This window comes from Halichoerus grypus, chromosome 12, assembly GCF_964656455.1.
Source record: "Halichoerus grypus chromosome 12, mHalGry1.hap1.1, whole genome shotgun sequence".
Classification (NCBI taxonomy): Eukaryota; Metazoa; Chordata; class Mammalia; order Carnivora; family Phocidae; genus Halichoerus; species Halichoerus grypus.
In genome coordinates, this window is record NC_135723.1 from 69,960,068 (window position 1) to 69,976,951 (window position 16,884).

General features: G+C 41.6%; 1 protein-coding gene across 7 annotated transcripts in view; it reads right to left on the reverse strand.

Moving 5' to 3' along the window:
- Window positions 1-16,884, reverse strand: part of DOCK4 (dedicator of cytokinesis 4) — a 424,485-nt gene that overhangs the window by 143,763 nt on the left and 263,838 nt on the right. For all 7 annotated transcript variants that reach the window (XM_036066399.2, XM_036066398.2, XM_036066397.2 and 4 more), the window contains exons 16-17: window positions 13,085-13,191; window positions 1,607-1,763 (exon numbers count right to left, since the gene is read on the reverse strand). In XM_036066399.2, the coding sequence (XP_035922292.2) occupies window positions 1,607-1,763; window positions 13,085-13,191 (264 nt within the window). The remainder of the gene's footprint in view (window positions 1-1,606; window positions 1,764-13,084; window positions 13,192-16,884) is intronic.

Below are 16,884 nucleotides of genomic sequence, written 5' to 3' on the forward strand. Positions count from 1 at the left end.
TTAAGTGAAAGGTCTTAAAATAGGGGCGACCATCATGGCATATCTAGTGGACCCAATGTAATCACAAGGATCCTTAAGAGATAGAAGATGGTCAGAGTCATGACCATGTCCAGATGCTATGCTGCTGGCTCTGAAGACGGAGAAGGGGCCATGAGAAATGCAGGTGGCCCCTGGAAGCTAAAAAAGGTAAGCAAAAGGATTCTTCCCTAGAGGTTCCAGGAGAAATGCAGTTCTGCTGACACCTTGATTTTAGTCCAATGAAAAGGATCTCAGGTTTCTGACCTCCCGAATTGTTCAATGATAAATGTTTGTTGTTTTAAGCCAGTAAGTTTACAGTAATTATTCCTACAGTGAGAGGTAACTAATACAACCTGAAATTATTCTACCAGAGGCTATCAGTTAAATGTGAACCCTAGGCTCTATGACATACATACAACTAATCCACACAGGATAAATACAATTTCTGTCTAAGGGAGTCAACAGCAGGTTGATTTTCTTATCTTCATAATCTCCATAGGGTAGACTGGCACCATAAAAAACACCAGAGGTTTGGTAAATGCTTTATGAACCTTATAGAGTTCTGTCAGTGAAGTTTTTATCTAAGTAAAATCATTCATCACTGAATACGGATAAACTCTTGATGTTTCTTAACTTGGTGATGGCTACCTTCAACCAAATTTACTAAAAATATGCAGTTGACTTTGAAAAATATTTCTCCAAAAATACTTTTGGAAGGGAAAAACAAACCTAATACAAATGTGAAAGGATCATTTGCCAAAGTCCTACATAGATATGGCAGCACGGCAAGAGAAACTGAAAGGTATCTTAAAAGAGGTCAATATTGTAGTGCGACATTTTACATCTTTTCCGAGGCCATGTTCTAAGAGAAGAAATACTTTTCCTACTACAAATGCTGTTCTGTGACAGAGAAGAAAGAACTAATAGCGCTTACCGATGTTTAGGCACAGGAACACTTTATGAGATTCAATACCTTATTATGAAAGTGATTCTCCTCAACATAATGAATCTGACTTATTAATTTGGCATTCAGAATACTAGCCAGAAGCCTTATATGGCAACCGTGAAGAACTCAAAAATGTTTCATTTCCTTCCTTCATTACAGATGATGTTTTCATGACAATTTTCCAAGGAGAAGAACTTGTTTTATTAATCATAACTTGCTAAACAATCACCGACATAAAAAGTATGGTAGAATAGAAAAGCAATATCCATCTAATTAAACAAAAAACAGCCTCCATTCCAAAGCCTGCAATTAGCACTGTTTATGGGCTATAAAACAAGAGAGATTAAGGTGGTGGTGTTCTTTGTCTCTTCCTCTCTTCTTTTTAAAAAGCAGCTGGTTCTGAAGCATTGTGCACTTGGGTTTCAATACTGGGATAATTTTGAAGTCTTTAAATTACATGCATTAATAGGCCATTGGGTCGCAAAGGTTTCCATTTTACTGGAGATCACAGACGGAAGGATCAGCAGTTTTTCTAGTGCAAAGTTCTTAAATAGAACACTGGTGTTTATTAAACATGTCTACCAAAATTCACAGGAGTGCGTAAATACAAGGGCTTTCAAATAAAACAGCATTATACATTACCATTCTGTGTGAGTTTTGTGGAACAGAGAAAAGATGTTATCCAAAAAGACTCCTTTGTGGCCTTGATAGCTTGATGATTATTTCCAAGGAGGATGCCCTTGGAAAAAGGAAGTTTGAGGTAGCGGGTAGTATCCTGAAGATTTGTGTTTTCTTCACACTGTTAAAAATATTAAAAACAACATAAAAAAGGGAGGGATAAGAGACCTCATGAAAGTTATTAAGCATAATTTCCATTTCTACTGTTTATGAACTGGGAAACATTCCACACGGGATTACAAATAGAATTGGCTTTTAAGTAAAATACAGCAAAAAGAGAGAGAAGGAATTAAGCACAGATTTTGGGCTCAGACCGATTTGGGTTTGAATCCCAGTTCTGCTCCTTCTCCCAGGAGTAACTCTATCACGTTATCTCGCCACTCCAGATCACCATTTCTATCTTTAAACCTTGGTGTGTTGTCATAAGAATTAGGTTCCATAAAGCCTTTTGCACAGTGCATGATACACAGGAAGTACTCAGAAAAATCATATTTGTAGTGACCACAGCATTTAAAAAAAAAATGCTTCAATTCTTCCAACATCTCATCTGAGGCTGCTATTGAACAGCTCCTTGCTTTGAAAATTGGTAATTAAAGGAAACTGTTTTTCAGGGTCCTCTAAGAGTCCTACCATGTGAGAAAAATCTCTACTTCACAGAAGACACCAGGTAAGAAATGTAAAAGAAATTACGGATTTAGAAAATATACTTTCATATCCCTGAAGTAATTCTTTAGTCAAAGGTTGTCACTTAATGCTAAAATTGGCAGGAAAACTGTTGGATAAAGAATTGCACATTTGGGGTGCCTGGCTGGCTTAGTTGGTAGAGCATGTGACACTTGATCTCAGGGTCATGAGTTCAAGCCCCACGTTGGGTGTAAAGCTTACTTGGAAAAAAAAAAAAAGAATTGGACATTCCTACGACGCCACTGTACCAACACACAGATTACTTCCCAGTGGCAGGAGGACAAATATAACCACACGCATGGTGGGGGTGGGGGGATCAGGTTGTCACTACATTGATACAGGACCATGCAAAGATACATATTATCATCTATAGTGCATTCTTACTACGGATGTTGAACCTGAATCTACCACAACTACAGCTTTCACTTCCGCTTCATAGTCAATACAATGGACAGAACAACATGCTGAACAATACTATAGGGAAGCGACCAGAAAAACCCCGAAGGCAGCACTTTCTGCAGGATGCCTGGCTTTGTCTCGTCAAGTCCAATGTTGTAAGAAAAAAGGATTGTTCTAGATTAACCAACACTTAAGCCAAACGCGACATGTGGTCCCAGATTCGGATCAACCTGATGAAAAGGATTTTTTTTTTTTTAATTTATATATTGACTTTAGTTCTAGATGAAATTAAAAAAAAATAGTGATTAGAAAATCATTAACTGAAAAGGTAGGTTACAAAATATAAATATTATGAAGCAACTAAGATGTCCTTCAGTAGGTAATGTGATACACCCAGACAATGGAATACTATTCAGCACTAAAAAGAAATGAGCTATGGAGTCATGAAAAGACATACAGAAACCTTAAATGCATACTACTAAGTGAAAGAAGTCAATCTGAGAAGGCTGCATGCTGTATGATTCCAACTATATGACATTCTGGAAAAGGCAAAACTATGGAGACAGTAAAAAGATGAATGGTTGCTAGAGGCCAGTGGGGCAGGGATGAATAGGCAGAGCACAGAGGATTTTTAGGGCAGTATGATATTATAATGGCCATATGTCATTATTCATTTGTCCGAACCCACAGGATGTACTATACCAAGAGTGATTCTTAAGGTAAAAACTATGGACTGTGGGTGATTATGATATGTCAATGTAGGTTCATCCTTGGTTTAAAAAAAAAAAAAAAGTACCATTCTGGTGAGTGAGGTTGATAATGGGAGAGGCTATTCATGTGAGCAGGGGGGCAAATGAGAAATCTATATCCTCCTCTCAATTTTATTATAAACCTAAAACTGCTCTATAATATCATTTGGGTAAAAAACCCACGCAAAAAAATATCTAGAAGGATATACGTTAGAGGATTGATAGTTAAAATCACCCAGGTAATGAGAGTATTATGTTTTTACTGTGAATTATCTCTATACCTCTTTGTAATGATAAAAGTGATTTTAAATTACAATTCTGAAAAAAAATATTTTAACAGATACAGAACTGGTATAACTTAGGTTATTTTGAGTATAAGTTTTAAAACTCACATGAACTTTATTTCCTTAAACATCTTCAAGGCTAGTGTCTTGGTAACAGGCAGGAGTTTAAGCACAGAATCCCTTTGGCATTCTAGAGTACTATGTGTGATTCATAAAATACTTTTTAATTTTAAATAATAAATCTTTAGGAAAGACCTAACAAGTTTAAAGAAACAGAATCAGACTACTGCAAGATGTTCTTACTAGCACACCTGCCCAGTAACAGGAGTACCTATAAACACAATAAACAGCCTCTATAATTCTCTTCTAGTGTTACAACTCCAAATGCTTTCTTTTATTATTGGGAGATATTTCATGGAGACAGCAGAGTGCATGCAACACACATATAGGGTTTAGAGAATCATTACAAAGTGAACACTTCAAATGCCTTCTTCAGAAAAAGTGCTTAGGCAAAGTAATATTCAGGAACCCTTGACTGCCATCCCCTCCTGTCTTGTTCTTGGTGTCAGGGCTTGGACCACAACGAGTCACAGCACCCCGCACTGCCCCCATTTCCTACCTGGATCTGGTCTGTGGGGTCAGGAACACGCTCTGGTCCGCCGGCCCTCGCCTGTCTTGTGCTCCATCTGTCTAACCACCACTTACTGTGACTGAGGTCTCGTGCAAACACAACGGACATGCCGTCCAGCTATTTCTAAGCCTTCTCTTCAGGAGCTGGAGCTGGCCCTAGCATGCTGTGTTCCATCTGTTCACAGAAATTCTGCTCCTATAGATAGAGCTCTTATTCCCTCACCCATCAAATAATGGCCTAGTTCATGAGACCTTTTGGCACCTTCCTTAGCATTTCTGCTTGCTACGCTTATGTAGCTCCACTGGTAGTCAGGGACTGACCACTTCTGTGATTGAAGATATGACGGCCGTGTCACGTCCTTAGGGAGCGCTGTGATTAGAAGACTTGGCTGCCTTCTCCTGGGCCAATCACTGTGGCCAGATGAGCGCCACCAGCCCTGGTTCACCTCACCTCTCCTCCAGCCTGGGAGCGTCAAGACCTCAGCATCTGAGTGTGTGAGAGGTGTGACACCTTGACAATTCTTTTTTTTTTTTTTTTTTACATTTTTAAAAATTTTATTATGTTATGTTAATCACCATACATTACATCATTAGTTTTTGACATAGTGTTCCATGATTCATTGGACACTTTGACAATTCTTACAGCTCTAGTCTATCCCTCTCAGTCAAGTATAAATATAACCATTAACATAAATATTAGGACACAAAAGTTATTTCAAGATCTTCCGCCAAGAATACTGGGTGTGTGTGCGTGTGTGGGTGCGTGCTTGTGTTTGCATATATTCGTAGAGAAAGAGCAGGTGAAGAGAATTCTCCCCATCAATTCAGAAAAGAAAAGCACATAATCACTCTTGGGTCTCTATGCACCTTTTGATGATATAACATTTGCCAGGAGTTCGACACTGATTTTTTTTTGTCCAGTAGCAGTCAAAGGAGATAATGCTAGGTATGGGGTCAGAGTTGGAGGTTTTAATCTATTTCTGAAGAGCTGAAGTGGCCTCCAGAAATTGTACAGAGCAATCTCACAGCTTATCTTTTGTTGTCCCCTGAGGTTGTTAGCGCGCATCCTTTGACACATCATACAAACACTGGAGACTTGAAAAGCAATCCAAGCAATTACCATTTATGATGGTTTACTACATGCCAGGCACTGCAAAGCACTTTATGTGCATTTTCTTATTCTCATAACAACCCCATGAAGCAGGACACTGTAAGCTGAGGAGCCATGTGACGTGTTCGACATCACATTATTGGTAAGTGTCAGAGTCGGGATTTGAACCCAAGTTTGTGCTCAAAACTATTAGGGAACAGTGCCTCCTTCAAATGTTGTTTTCACCACGTTTTGAGTTTTGCTATAATGAAGTAAACATTTGTTGCTTTACAGGTAACATACTGAATGGTGGGTAAGGCTAAGAAAGACCAAAAAGTTCAGTTTTCAAAAAAAAGGGTGTGTTTGTGGGAGACACCCTGGGAGGCAGCTCAGAGTGGTCTGTGGAGCTGAAATGGCTATGTCAAATATACCTATGAGCCCTACAGCGAGATGGGTAGGTTCTATTCTGAAACCACACACGGAGCGAGGAGATCATGTGACGTGGAGGCAATGGGGAGCAAGACCAGGTAGGAACAGATAAGGCACGACACAGGAGCTTGGGGACACAACAGGTGAGTTAGAGATCATCTGCCAATTCATCTGATGAAAGAGAATCAACTGTAGAGAAACTGGGTTGGGGAGCAGTGAAGAAGAGAAATGGTGTTCCAGACGGGGGGCCTCTAGGGCAGGGGCAGGTGTCAGCAAGAGCTGAAGCCAAGAAGGTTCTCCAGCCTTTTATGAGGAAATGCACAGTTGATTAGCAAAAGCCAGGCAGTGAGGAAGAAAGAGTCAGCAGTAAATCCCTCAGGCGTTCTTCAGCCAGGTGGGAGAAGGGACTGTGCTGGGAGTACAATTCCGAGCCAGGGTATGGAGTGGAGAAACCAAACAGAAGGGAACAACCCCGCTCCCCCACTCTGAGGCTAAGAGTCCATTAAGTCACAGAAAGGAAGCTGGAAAAGGATGGTGCGGCACTGCCCATGCGTTAACCAGAAATACTGGTACAAAAGAGCCGTGGCTGAGTGTCTGCAAGCCTGTAAGTCTGAGACTGACCACCGTAACACTACAGCCTTCCATGAAACTCTAGTGCATGCAGGTGAGAAGGCGTCTTGTCACCACAGTCAGATCCAGTTACACCCCTCAACGAGAGGAGTGGTTAAATACGAATCACTTGCTTTCCGGGGATACTCGCACAACTGTTTTGGTTTGGGCATAAGGACAACTTTTTTTCATCGCATCCGGTGCAGACATGGAACAGGGCAGTGAGGACATGAGAATAAGACACTGTCCTCCCTGTTCCCTCGTGACGGACACTGCTAATGTATTACAGGGTGATGGATATATAATGAGAGACAGATGATGGAACAATGAACTGAGCCACTCCTTCTGGGAGAAACAAGGCAACATGACCACAGCCTCTTGAGGCTGCTACTGGATTAGAGGAACAAAACAATGTCATTGTCACAGTAAAGGACAATTCTCTGTGTTTCCTCTGATAGGCTGGGATCTGTGCAAGTCATCTCAAAATGGCGTGAAGTTAATTTATTACAAATTAGAGAGGAAGAATTGAGAACTAGCCCTCTGCTTTACTACACTTGAGACTGAAATCAGACCTGACAGGAGAAATGTGCTCAGACTCTCACAGAAGAACTAAATGCAGGCTTTGGGAAACAGTGGTGATCTCAATGAGCTTTTAAGATGACACTGCTTGACTCACAGTCTATTCCTCTGCCCAGGGTTAAAACCAGTTGGCAAAGCAATGGATGGTGCGTCATTCCCCAGGCCATGTTTTTTGACCCACCGTTTTAGACATGTGAAAGAGAGCTGCAATGGTCAGTCATGAGCAGTGTTCCAGAAACATCATATCTGCAGTAATACAAACTATGTGACCGAGCGATGAGCATCTATATTTTATGCAGAAATAAACTGGTATGGAAATTCATAGTACATTAATCAACTTAAGGGGTCTATAATTTCCATACTGCAGAAAGTACTGAATTAAATTTTAAAAATACAGTAAGTTAGACAATCCAGTTGGAACTGTATTTTACCAGTTAATCACAACCAGATTTAAACAGTTGTGGTGGCAAAATACCTTCTTTTAGGGACTCTTTCAGTATGATTAGCCATCCTGGATGATATTATTAAAAGTTTATTAAATTCCTATTTGTCGGTCCTTTAACTTGGTATTAAGAATGTACCAAGGAGGGGCGCCTGGGTGGCTCAGTCGTTAAGCGTCTGCCTTCAGCTCAGGTCATGATCCCAGGGTCCTGAGATCGAGCTCCGCATCGGGCTCCCTGCTCCGCGGGAAGCCTGCTTCTCCCTCTCCCACTCCCCCTGCTTGTGTTCCCTCTCTCACTTTGTCTCTCTCTGTCAAATAAATAAATAAAATCTTAAAAAAAAAAAAATGTACCAAGGAAATAAACACAGTCCCTGTCCCTGAGGGCATGATACCTCTGACCTCTGCACTTAGTACCCATGACAAAATTGTGATAAGGACCACTGGATTCCAGCCCTGCTGGGGAAGGGGCTGCCTGCCTTCAGTCACAGAGAAGAAGAGGCTCACCAAGCAGGCAAGAGAGGAAAAGGCCTTTTATGTGGAAGAAATGGTAGCTATCAAGGCACTGGGAGAAGAAAAGCACATAAAGGAGACTCCAGGGCCATGGCAATTAAGTGCAATGTGGGATGCTGGATTGGACTCCCAAACAGAAAAATGACATTAGTGGAAAACCTCGTGAAATTCAAGTACCACACAAAGGTTAATTTAGTTTCAATAAATATGCTAAGGTTATGTAAGATGTTAACATAAGGAGAAGCTAGGTGAAGGGTATATGGCAATTTTCTGTACTATTTTTTGCAACTCTTCTGTAAGTCTAAAATATCTTAAAAACACCTTTTTTGCTGTTGTTGTTGTTAAAGTTCAGGTATATTCAGACAATATGTACCTTAGTAAAGGCTGGAGCATGGGATTTTTCAATATAAAAAAGCCTTGGAACTGCCTGAGACCTCTCAATTAGGAAAAACCCAAGAGAAAAGCTCCGTTTGGGACCTGCTAAGTTTGAGGTGTCCCTGGCGAAGCCAGCTGTGGATGGTCAGTAGGCTGGTAAAAGCTCTGGGCTGGAAAGCCAGCGTGGCCATCAGCAACAGAGACGTGATGGTGAGCGAACCCATGGAAGTAGCTGAGATGGTTTTAGACCGGAGGAGTCACAGACGATGGCCAAGGATGAAATCCATCGCAACACCCACGTGTAAGGTGTGGATAAAGACAGCAGGGTCCTCAAAGGAGAAGAAGGATATAACTCAGGAGAACACTGTCAGAACAGACCAAAGAACGTGGGATTTTCAGGAAGGGTCATCAATGGTGTTACATGCTGAAAGGAAGCAAGGAAAGATTCTGAAAAGTGGCCAGTGGCTTTAGCCACTTTGGGAAGACTGACGATGTCCTGGTATAATTTGTAAGAATGAAGGGGCTTTTGGATGTCCCATTAACAGCCTCAGTGCTAAGACCAAGTCCACCTATTAAGTTATCTTAGCCTTTTTTTCTTTTTTCTGTTCAGCATGGCACATTTCTATGCTAAGCATATCAGCTTACTTCTAATTTTTAAAAGGTTATAGGCGTTTCATTTTTAATTTCTCTCATGCTGAGTAATAAAACAGGGGTTATGGGACCCAGGTTGGGCACTAGTGACTACGAGGGAGAAAGTTCATTTGAGCTGTGGGGACAGAAGCAGCCTGAAGAGCAAATGGAATGCAAGGAAGTAGAGACGGTGAGGGAAGACCAGCTTTTCATAGAGACTGACACTGATGGCAGGGGAAGGAGTGTGTGGTCATTTAAAAAGGTTTTTGTTGTTTTTGTTTTTAAGACAAAGGCTTGAGCAGGTTTATGATCTGAGAGAATCCTGCCAGAAGAAAGGAAACAGATATAGTCAAAGGAGGAAGAGCGGGGTCTCTTGGGAGTCAGGAAGGAGGGGGATCCTGAAGGAAGCAGGTGGAAGAATTAGGAGAGGAGTCTTATCCCATCATCTGAGACAGGAAGCAGGAAGGAAGGGAAGGATGCCTATAAGTTTGCAGGTGGCAAAGGAGAGAACACGGGAAGTTAAGAAAGTTCCTGTCTGATGGCTTCTGTTTTCTCTGCTAAGTAGAGGGGAAGTGGTTGGGTAGGTAGAATGGTAACATCTTGTAAATAGCTCTCTTCGGGGCTAATCTGTAGTGACTCATGGCCAACTGGGAACAGCCACCCTTTGTAAGCTGCGTTGCAACTGTTTGAGTTGGTCATGTGTCTCTCTCAGCCTTGATTATGATAGTTTTATCGGTAAGAGGTTTGAAATTTTATGTAGTCAAACTTACAAGGTTTTTTTTTTTGTACCTGATTTCTAACATTGAGCCATTCTTAGAAAGGCCCTCCTTACCTCAATGTTATAAAAATGTTCAGTCATATTTTTAAGGCTCATACAAGTTTGTTTTTTTTTTTTTAAACCTTTAATCTGGAACTTGTTTTGGTCTAAGAAGCAAGGTAGGAAATCCAGTTCTTTCTTTTCCCCCAACACCTATCATGGTCATCTCAACACTACTTATTACATGGGCTATTTTTTCTACTCAATGATTTGAAACCACTACTCCTCCTTTTTTTTTTTTTTCTCTTTTCTACTTTTTTTTTTTTTTAATAGTAAATTCAAGGCTGCAACTATCAGCAGGCTGCGTGCCTTCCTCCCATGACAGAAGAAGGATAAGCATTATGCTCATAATACGGTTTTATAATCATTACACTACAAGAGGCCTTAGGCTGAAACTGAACTTGCTGGCTCAGTACTATGAAGAAGAAAACCATGGCATCAACTAGACTAAAAACAAAAGTTGTTATACTTGGCGAGAATCCCACACCTCTTTAAATAAGCAACATTGAATAACCCTAATCATAAGACAACACAGCTACTTACGGTTCTTCTATGGAGCTAATGCTTCCTGATGGGCCCCCTCAAAGTAGGTCTGCCCAAAATTAGACAATCTACAGACATCATCCTGAGCCTCCTTTGTGGTTCAGAAAGATCATTGGGAACACTTGCCTTTTAAATTGCTCAAGCTCAAATAAATACATTTTCCTATGCTTTTTTTTTTTTTTTTAATATTTTACTTATTTATTTGAGATAGAGAAACACAGCGAGAGAGGGAACACAAGCAGGGGGAGTGGGAGAGGGAGAAGCAGGCTTCCCGCTGAGCAGGGAGCCCGATGCGGGGCTCAATCCCAGGACCCTGGGACCATGACCTGAGCCGAAGGCAGCCGCTTAACGACTGAGCCACCCAGGCGCCCCAGATTTTCCTATGCTTTATGGATCAGAATTCTGAATACTCCATGAAAATTTGTACAAGGGCATGAGCAGATTCAAAGCTCTGCTTCTGAGAAAAGTTTGCCCTTGCCAATCGGCACCCGACAGGACTCCGATATCAGAGTAGAATGGTTCTCTGTCTGGGAATCGATACCAGTTGAACTCCTAAATACTTCCGTAGAGAAGCAAGGCCTGCTACCTGTCCTCCTGGCATCTTATGAATATGGATGTCTTTAAAAACCAACTGTGAATCTTGGCATTATTTGTATTCATTTAGAGGAGTCAATCTGGACTTGACTGGACACTTAGCACCTGCCCCAAAACACTGTCTAACCCAGAGGTGAGAAAGCCCACACTTGATGTGCCATATAAGAGTGATTCATTCTTCTATATATTAGTGGGAAAACTGGAGCTCACTTTTAATTAACTTAACCCTGCCTTTTCTGAGTCAAGATTTAATGTTACACAGAGGCAATATCACAAACACTCATACAAAGCACCATATGTCTTTTGGAAAACTGTAGCTAAAGACATTGCCTGTCATGTATCTCACAAAAGGCACCTCCCACCTAACAGCGAGATAAACTGATCATCTCAGGTACCTAGTACCTTGAGATCCTCTGTTTGCTTTACTGATTAAGATACTTTTTCTTTGTATTTTAACATTGTAAGCATCTTGAAGTCCATTTTTGAAGTAGAGAGAACGTAAATGCCAGAAACAGGAGGGACTTGAACTGTTTTGTTCACCACTACACTTCCAGAACCTAGGATAGTGCCTGACTTGTCATTTGTGGTTGATAAATGTGTTGAACAAATAACTAGAAAATAAATGATTCAAGAAACATGCACATACATAACCATGCGCATACCAGCAGAAGTGACCAGGTGTGTTGTGCATTGACACTCATTTTATCAGCAATAATCCAAAGGTAAGGGAAGTTTTTGTTTGTATCTCCTTCATTCATTCAATAAATCTTTGCTGCACACCAATGGTGTGCCAGAACCCCTGACAAGGTTCTCACTCTTAAGGGACTCCTACATCTATTGGAGTAAGCTGAGGGAGCATCAGATAATTAGGGGACAGTGTTATGAGTACAATGGTAAGAGATGTGTGTAGATATCTACAGAACTCAGGGGAGGGCAGTTGGCCAGCTAGGAACACAGGGAGTGGGGGCCGGGGAGTGAGGACCATTCTTCTGATGAAGGTTGTGGACAAGGTGAGCCTCCAAGGATGAGCAGAGTTAGCCACGAAGAGAGGCAGGGGAAAGCACGACTCTAGGGGTGCCAAGGGCAAAGTCATAGCAGGGAGAACCAGCAGCCAGTGGGGGAAGGAACTAGAAAGAGCTGGATGTGGCCATGGTATCAAGAACAGAAGCACTCAGAGGTGAGGCAGTTGGGAGTCAGAAGCCTTGAACATCCTGAGAAGTCTGAGATTTATTTTCTCAGCAATTGGGAGTTTTTTTAAGGGGTTTAAATTGAGAAGAGGCCCCGTTAGACCTGTACCTTAGATGGGTCACCCCAACGGCTGATGAAATCTGGACCAGAGGGAGACAAGAGCCAGGTGGGCAGGACCACTTAGCTCAGGGGCAAGCTGGTAAGAGCCTGGAATGTCATGTGATTACAGAAACAGAGAAATGCAACAGAGAAGTATTTTGGAGAAAATTGTGTATTTTAATTCTGTATTTTACAGTGACTAGTATACTTCATTATTATTAGTATTCCCTGATAACTTCTAAGGAGCTCTGGTTTTGTGAACTTTCTTTTTATTGCCTACTACAGTATACTTCATTCCCAATGTTTTTACGACGATTCCTGATGCACAAAATAGAAAGTAACAACTGCTGATGTTGTCCGGACAGAGGACCACCATATCTCTGCCTGCTTAGTGAGAGCAGCAAACCAGAAACATGCAATGATGACCCTGCTAAATTTATTCCTGGGGCGGTACCGAAAGCACGTATGTACTGGAAATATTTAAAAACCTATTTGTAAGGTTATTCAATCCTCTCACAGCAATGGAAGGAACTTTAAGGTCAACATAGAGACTTTCCCAAACATCTACACCTAAGTTAAGATAAAGATATTAATCATCTTTAAAACACGTTTCAGAATGACACAGAACACAGAGACCATCCTTTCAAAAAGACACACTCCTTGCCAACAATCTTCCAAAAGAGTATTTTTTTCAGTCATTTTTTTCTCTTTTCCAGAGTGATAACAAGATAATGAGTTAATAATTCAGCCCTGTTTATCACAGCCCGTCGCCAACATCTGACTGATGTTACCTTATGCACGATGAGCTCATGAGTGCCATCTGGAAGAGTCCTACCATCTTCCTGCATCAGGGGGACGAAGGAGAAACCAAACAGTTTCTTCTCTCCTTTCTCCTTTGCTGTGAGAAAAGAGAGAAAGAATTATTTCCTTTTTAAAATGCCTGCTTACACACCTGTGTTCTGACTCACAGATTGCCAACAAGCCTGATCCTCAAGAAATACAACCCACACTCACCAGTTCCCTCTACACAATTGAGAGCAGCTTTTTGATGAGACCTCTATGTACAGGAGCCACCCTCCAACCCATATTCCTGCCCTGTAGCCTGCAAAGGACACTGCCTGATGAATTTTCATCATGGGACTCACTATCTGAAATTATGTTTTTAAAAAAAATTTCCGGATTGCCTGTTTTTTTCTCTTCATGTCCTACCCTCCATTCCCAGCCGTAAGCATCACTGAGGGCAGGATTCTACGTTATTTTATTCAAGCTTGGTCCTCAAAGAGTGCCAACAACATAACAGGTTCTCACTAAGTATATGTTAAATCCACGAACAAGTGAATGAATGGACGTGAAATTCAAAGTTTTGTTTACGACTCGTGCAAAGGTAGTTTCTAAGCTCTGCCTTGGCCTATAATAGAACTTTCCCTATGTCCATGTGTGTGAAGACAGAGAGCCCTGTGGAAGCTACTTCCCTGGGATCTTAGACATGTGGATAAAAAACATGAACTGCTATCTATAGCTTAAGAAGAGCTTATTACAGTAGTATTCTGGAAGCTGGAAATGGGGCAATGAGGTTTTCAGATGCCTAATGAAGAATTACAATGGCTAGAAAGGTCAAAGATCATTGGCAATTATTCACAGAGAAGGAAATTGAGATCGCATGATATCAGGTAATTTGCTCTAGATCTCGAGTACCATTCCAGTTCTTTCCACCAACTTTCCTTTTCTCCAAAAATGGAGAAAGCTTTAAAAGAAACTGGTTGGTTCTACTGAACTGTCTCCTTGTATTTAGATGGGCAGGGAGGAATTCCAGGGTCTGCAGCCTATCCTGGGCTGGACGGTTATTCTTTCCCACACAGGTGTGGAAGTGGAGCATTATACGTGATAGAAGAGTTCAGCTCTGGGATGCAGTAAGGCCTGAGCTAGCAGGAGTTAGATATGGTGACCTTGAAGATCAGACAGGAGACTTTGGCAACACATCATTCCCTCATGATTGCTTCTGGCATTTAACCACAGGGAAGTGGGACACCACATAGAGAATAGTAATTTTGGCTTGCTGGTTTTGGCCCCTAGCATTAGGACATCCCTGAAAATGTGCTTCTAGAAAACGATTTTCTTCTAAAGTCATTAATTTCAACCCCAGAGAGAAACTGGGAAAATATCACTGTTCTTTCAAGTTAAGTGAAAATCACAGTGAAGATCTCTAGGATGAGATTTCTACATCAGTGAGAGTGCTGGCTATGGAACTTACGATTTAGGGGAGAAGACTTATTTAGAAATACTTTCCTAAGTTTATGTGACCACATTTTTGGTGTCATTTTTGGTATTTAATTTGGGAGGGTAACAAGATTTCATGAATGAATAAAATTAGCAAAGGTAAGAAACAAAGCAATAGTTTCCCCAAATTTGTCTTCTGTTATAAAAGAAAAATAAATACCAAACAAAGTTTAAAGTACATGGCCTTTTGTCCTGAGCCACTAGATCAGCCAATAAGTTGAATGGACTACGACGCCTAACATGACCCCCTTTTACTAATGAAGACCCTACATTTATGGATTCCACCTCCTAACTTTCCGATCCATTCTTTCTAATACCCTAACTCCGACAACTGTGTCCTGGGACCTCCCAGTTTACTGACCCCCCTCTCCATGCCCCTCTGCTCTCACTTCCCATTTCTACGCTTCATCCTTCTAATCACTTCGAACCCTCTCTCCCCGCTACCCCTCCACGCTTCTCATTATTGTAACGTTAACATTGCACTGGGCTGATACCCGACTTGCACCTTAGTCTACACCTGCACCATACTAACCTCACTTTAATTAATGCACATTAACCGCAGATGGGCCTTCAGCTAGGCAAATCTGCCACATTTTTCTAAGCTCACCTTTTCACTTTTCCAGATAGGGATTTCATCCATCCTCTTCCCTTCTCAAGCTGCCAATACCTCAGCATGTCCCTTACTCTCAGCAGATGCGCAGAGGGCTCCCACACGCTCCGCCCATTACCCCACCTGCATGGGCTCTCCTGCACTATGCCTGAACTGTCCGCTTAACCCAGAGCACTGGACCCCATGCTTCCCATCCTCAAGGGCACTGCTCCTACACTTGACCCCTCTTTCTTCTACATCATCAGCCTGTCCTCTCTACCAAATCATTTGCACCAAACATGTTTTAGAACTCCATCTTAAAAAAGAAAAAAAACCCTCCCATGACCCACCGTTCCATTAGAGTTACTATCCCATTTCTCTGCTCTCTTGTATTCTTTAGAGCAAAGTTTCTGGAAAGATCTGTCTGTACTTACTGCCTGCCCTTCCCTTCCTCCACCTCACTCTTGGACTCACTTGTGCCAGGCTTCCATCACCACAAATCCACTAAGACCACTTGTTAGGTTCAATGACTTCCATGATGCCAAACTAGGTGATAATCCCTCTGTCTTCCACTTATTTGATTTATCACTGGCACCTGGCACAGCAGATCAATCCTCTCTCGAAAATCTTTCTTCTATTAACTTCCTGGGTTCTATTCCTGGATTCTCCTTCTACCTCACGGGCTATTCCTTCTTAATTTCCTTAATGGCTTCTTCTCATTCTCCCACGATCTCAATGTGAAAGTACACCAGAGAGCCGTTCTTGGACATCCCTTTCCTATCTAAACTTACTGTTTAGAAATCGCATCCAGTGTCATGGCTCTGAAAATCATGGGCATCGGTGATATGCTGGAGCTGGCTGGTAGTGGCTCACAAGAGTTGACACTGTGCATCTTTTCCCAACTCCAAGTTCAGTGATGGTCATGTTGGTAGCTTGAATATGGCCATGGTGGGAATATTTACTTGATGGAAATCAGCAAATCCTATAATTCAGGGGTCCCTTCTCCCCCAGCTCAAGTTGTGGTTATTATATGTTTACAGCACAGCACTGAACCGTATGTCCTCCTTCTCAAGCTTAAGTCTCCAGCTTGGATTGCTTTCAATTGTCTATTTGGCATCTTGAATGTCTAAGAGACTTCTCAGATTTCACACGCAATGTTTGGTTTTTGCTCTCCAAAAGTTTGATTTTTCATGTTGCCCTCTCTCAGGCCAAAATCTTGGGGGTCATCCTTGACTTTTCTCCTTCCTTCATATCTAGTCTATCAATAAATCTGTGAAAAAGAATTCACCTACTACCATTCTAATGCAAACCTTTTTAACCTCTTACTTGGAGGACTGCTAAAGCCTCTTGAATGGTCTTTCTGTTCCCACCTACAACCTATCATACAAAAGCAGCCAGGCTCTTCTTTAAATCTAAATCCTCTAAGGGTGCTCCTTGCTCCAAACAAAGTCTGAAGTCTTCCCCATGACTTACAAGACAATATGGGATATCTGGTTCCCTTGCTACATCTCTGGCCTCATCTCCAAACTCTCTCAGCTGCTCATTCTGGCCTCCTGGATATCCCTCGAAACTGCCAAGCATGTTTCAAGCTTAAGTGTTTTATATTTACTGTTCTCTCTGCCTGTAATAGTCTTTCCCCAGATACCCAAAGGCTCATGCCTTTCTTTCAGCTTGTTGCTGATACATCTCATTATCAGAGAGCTTCTTTGTAAAATAGCAACACAG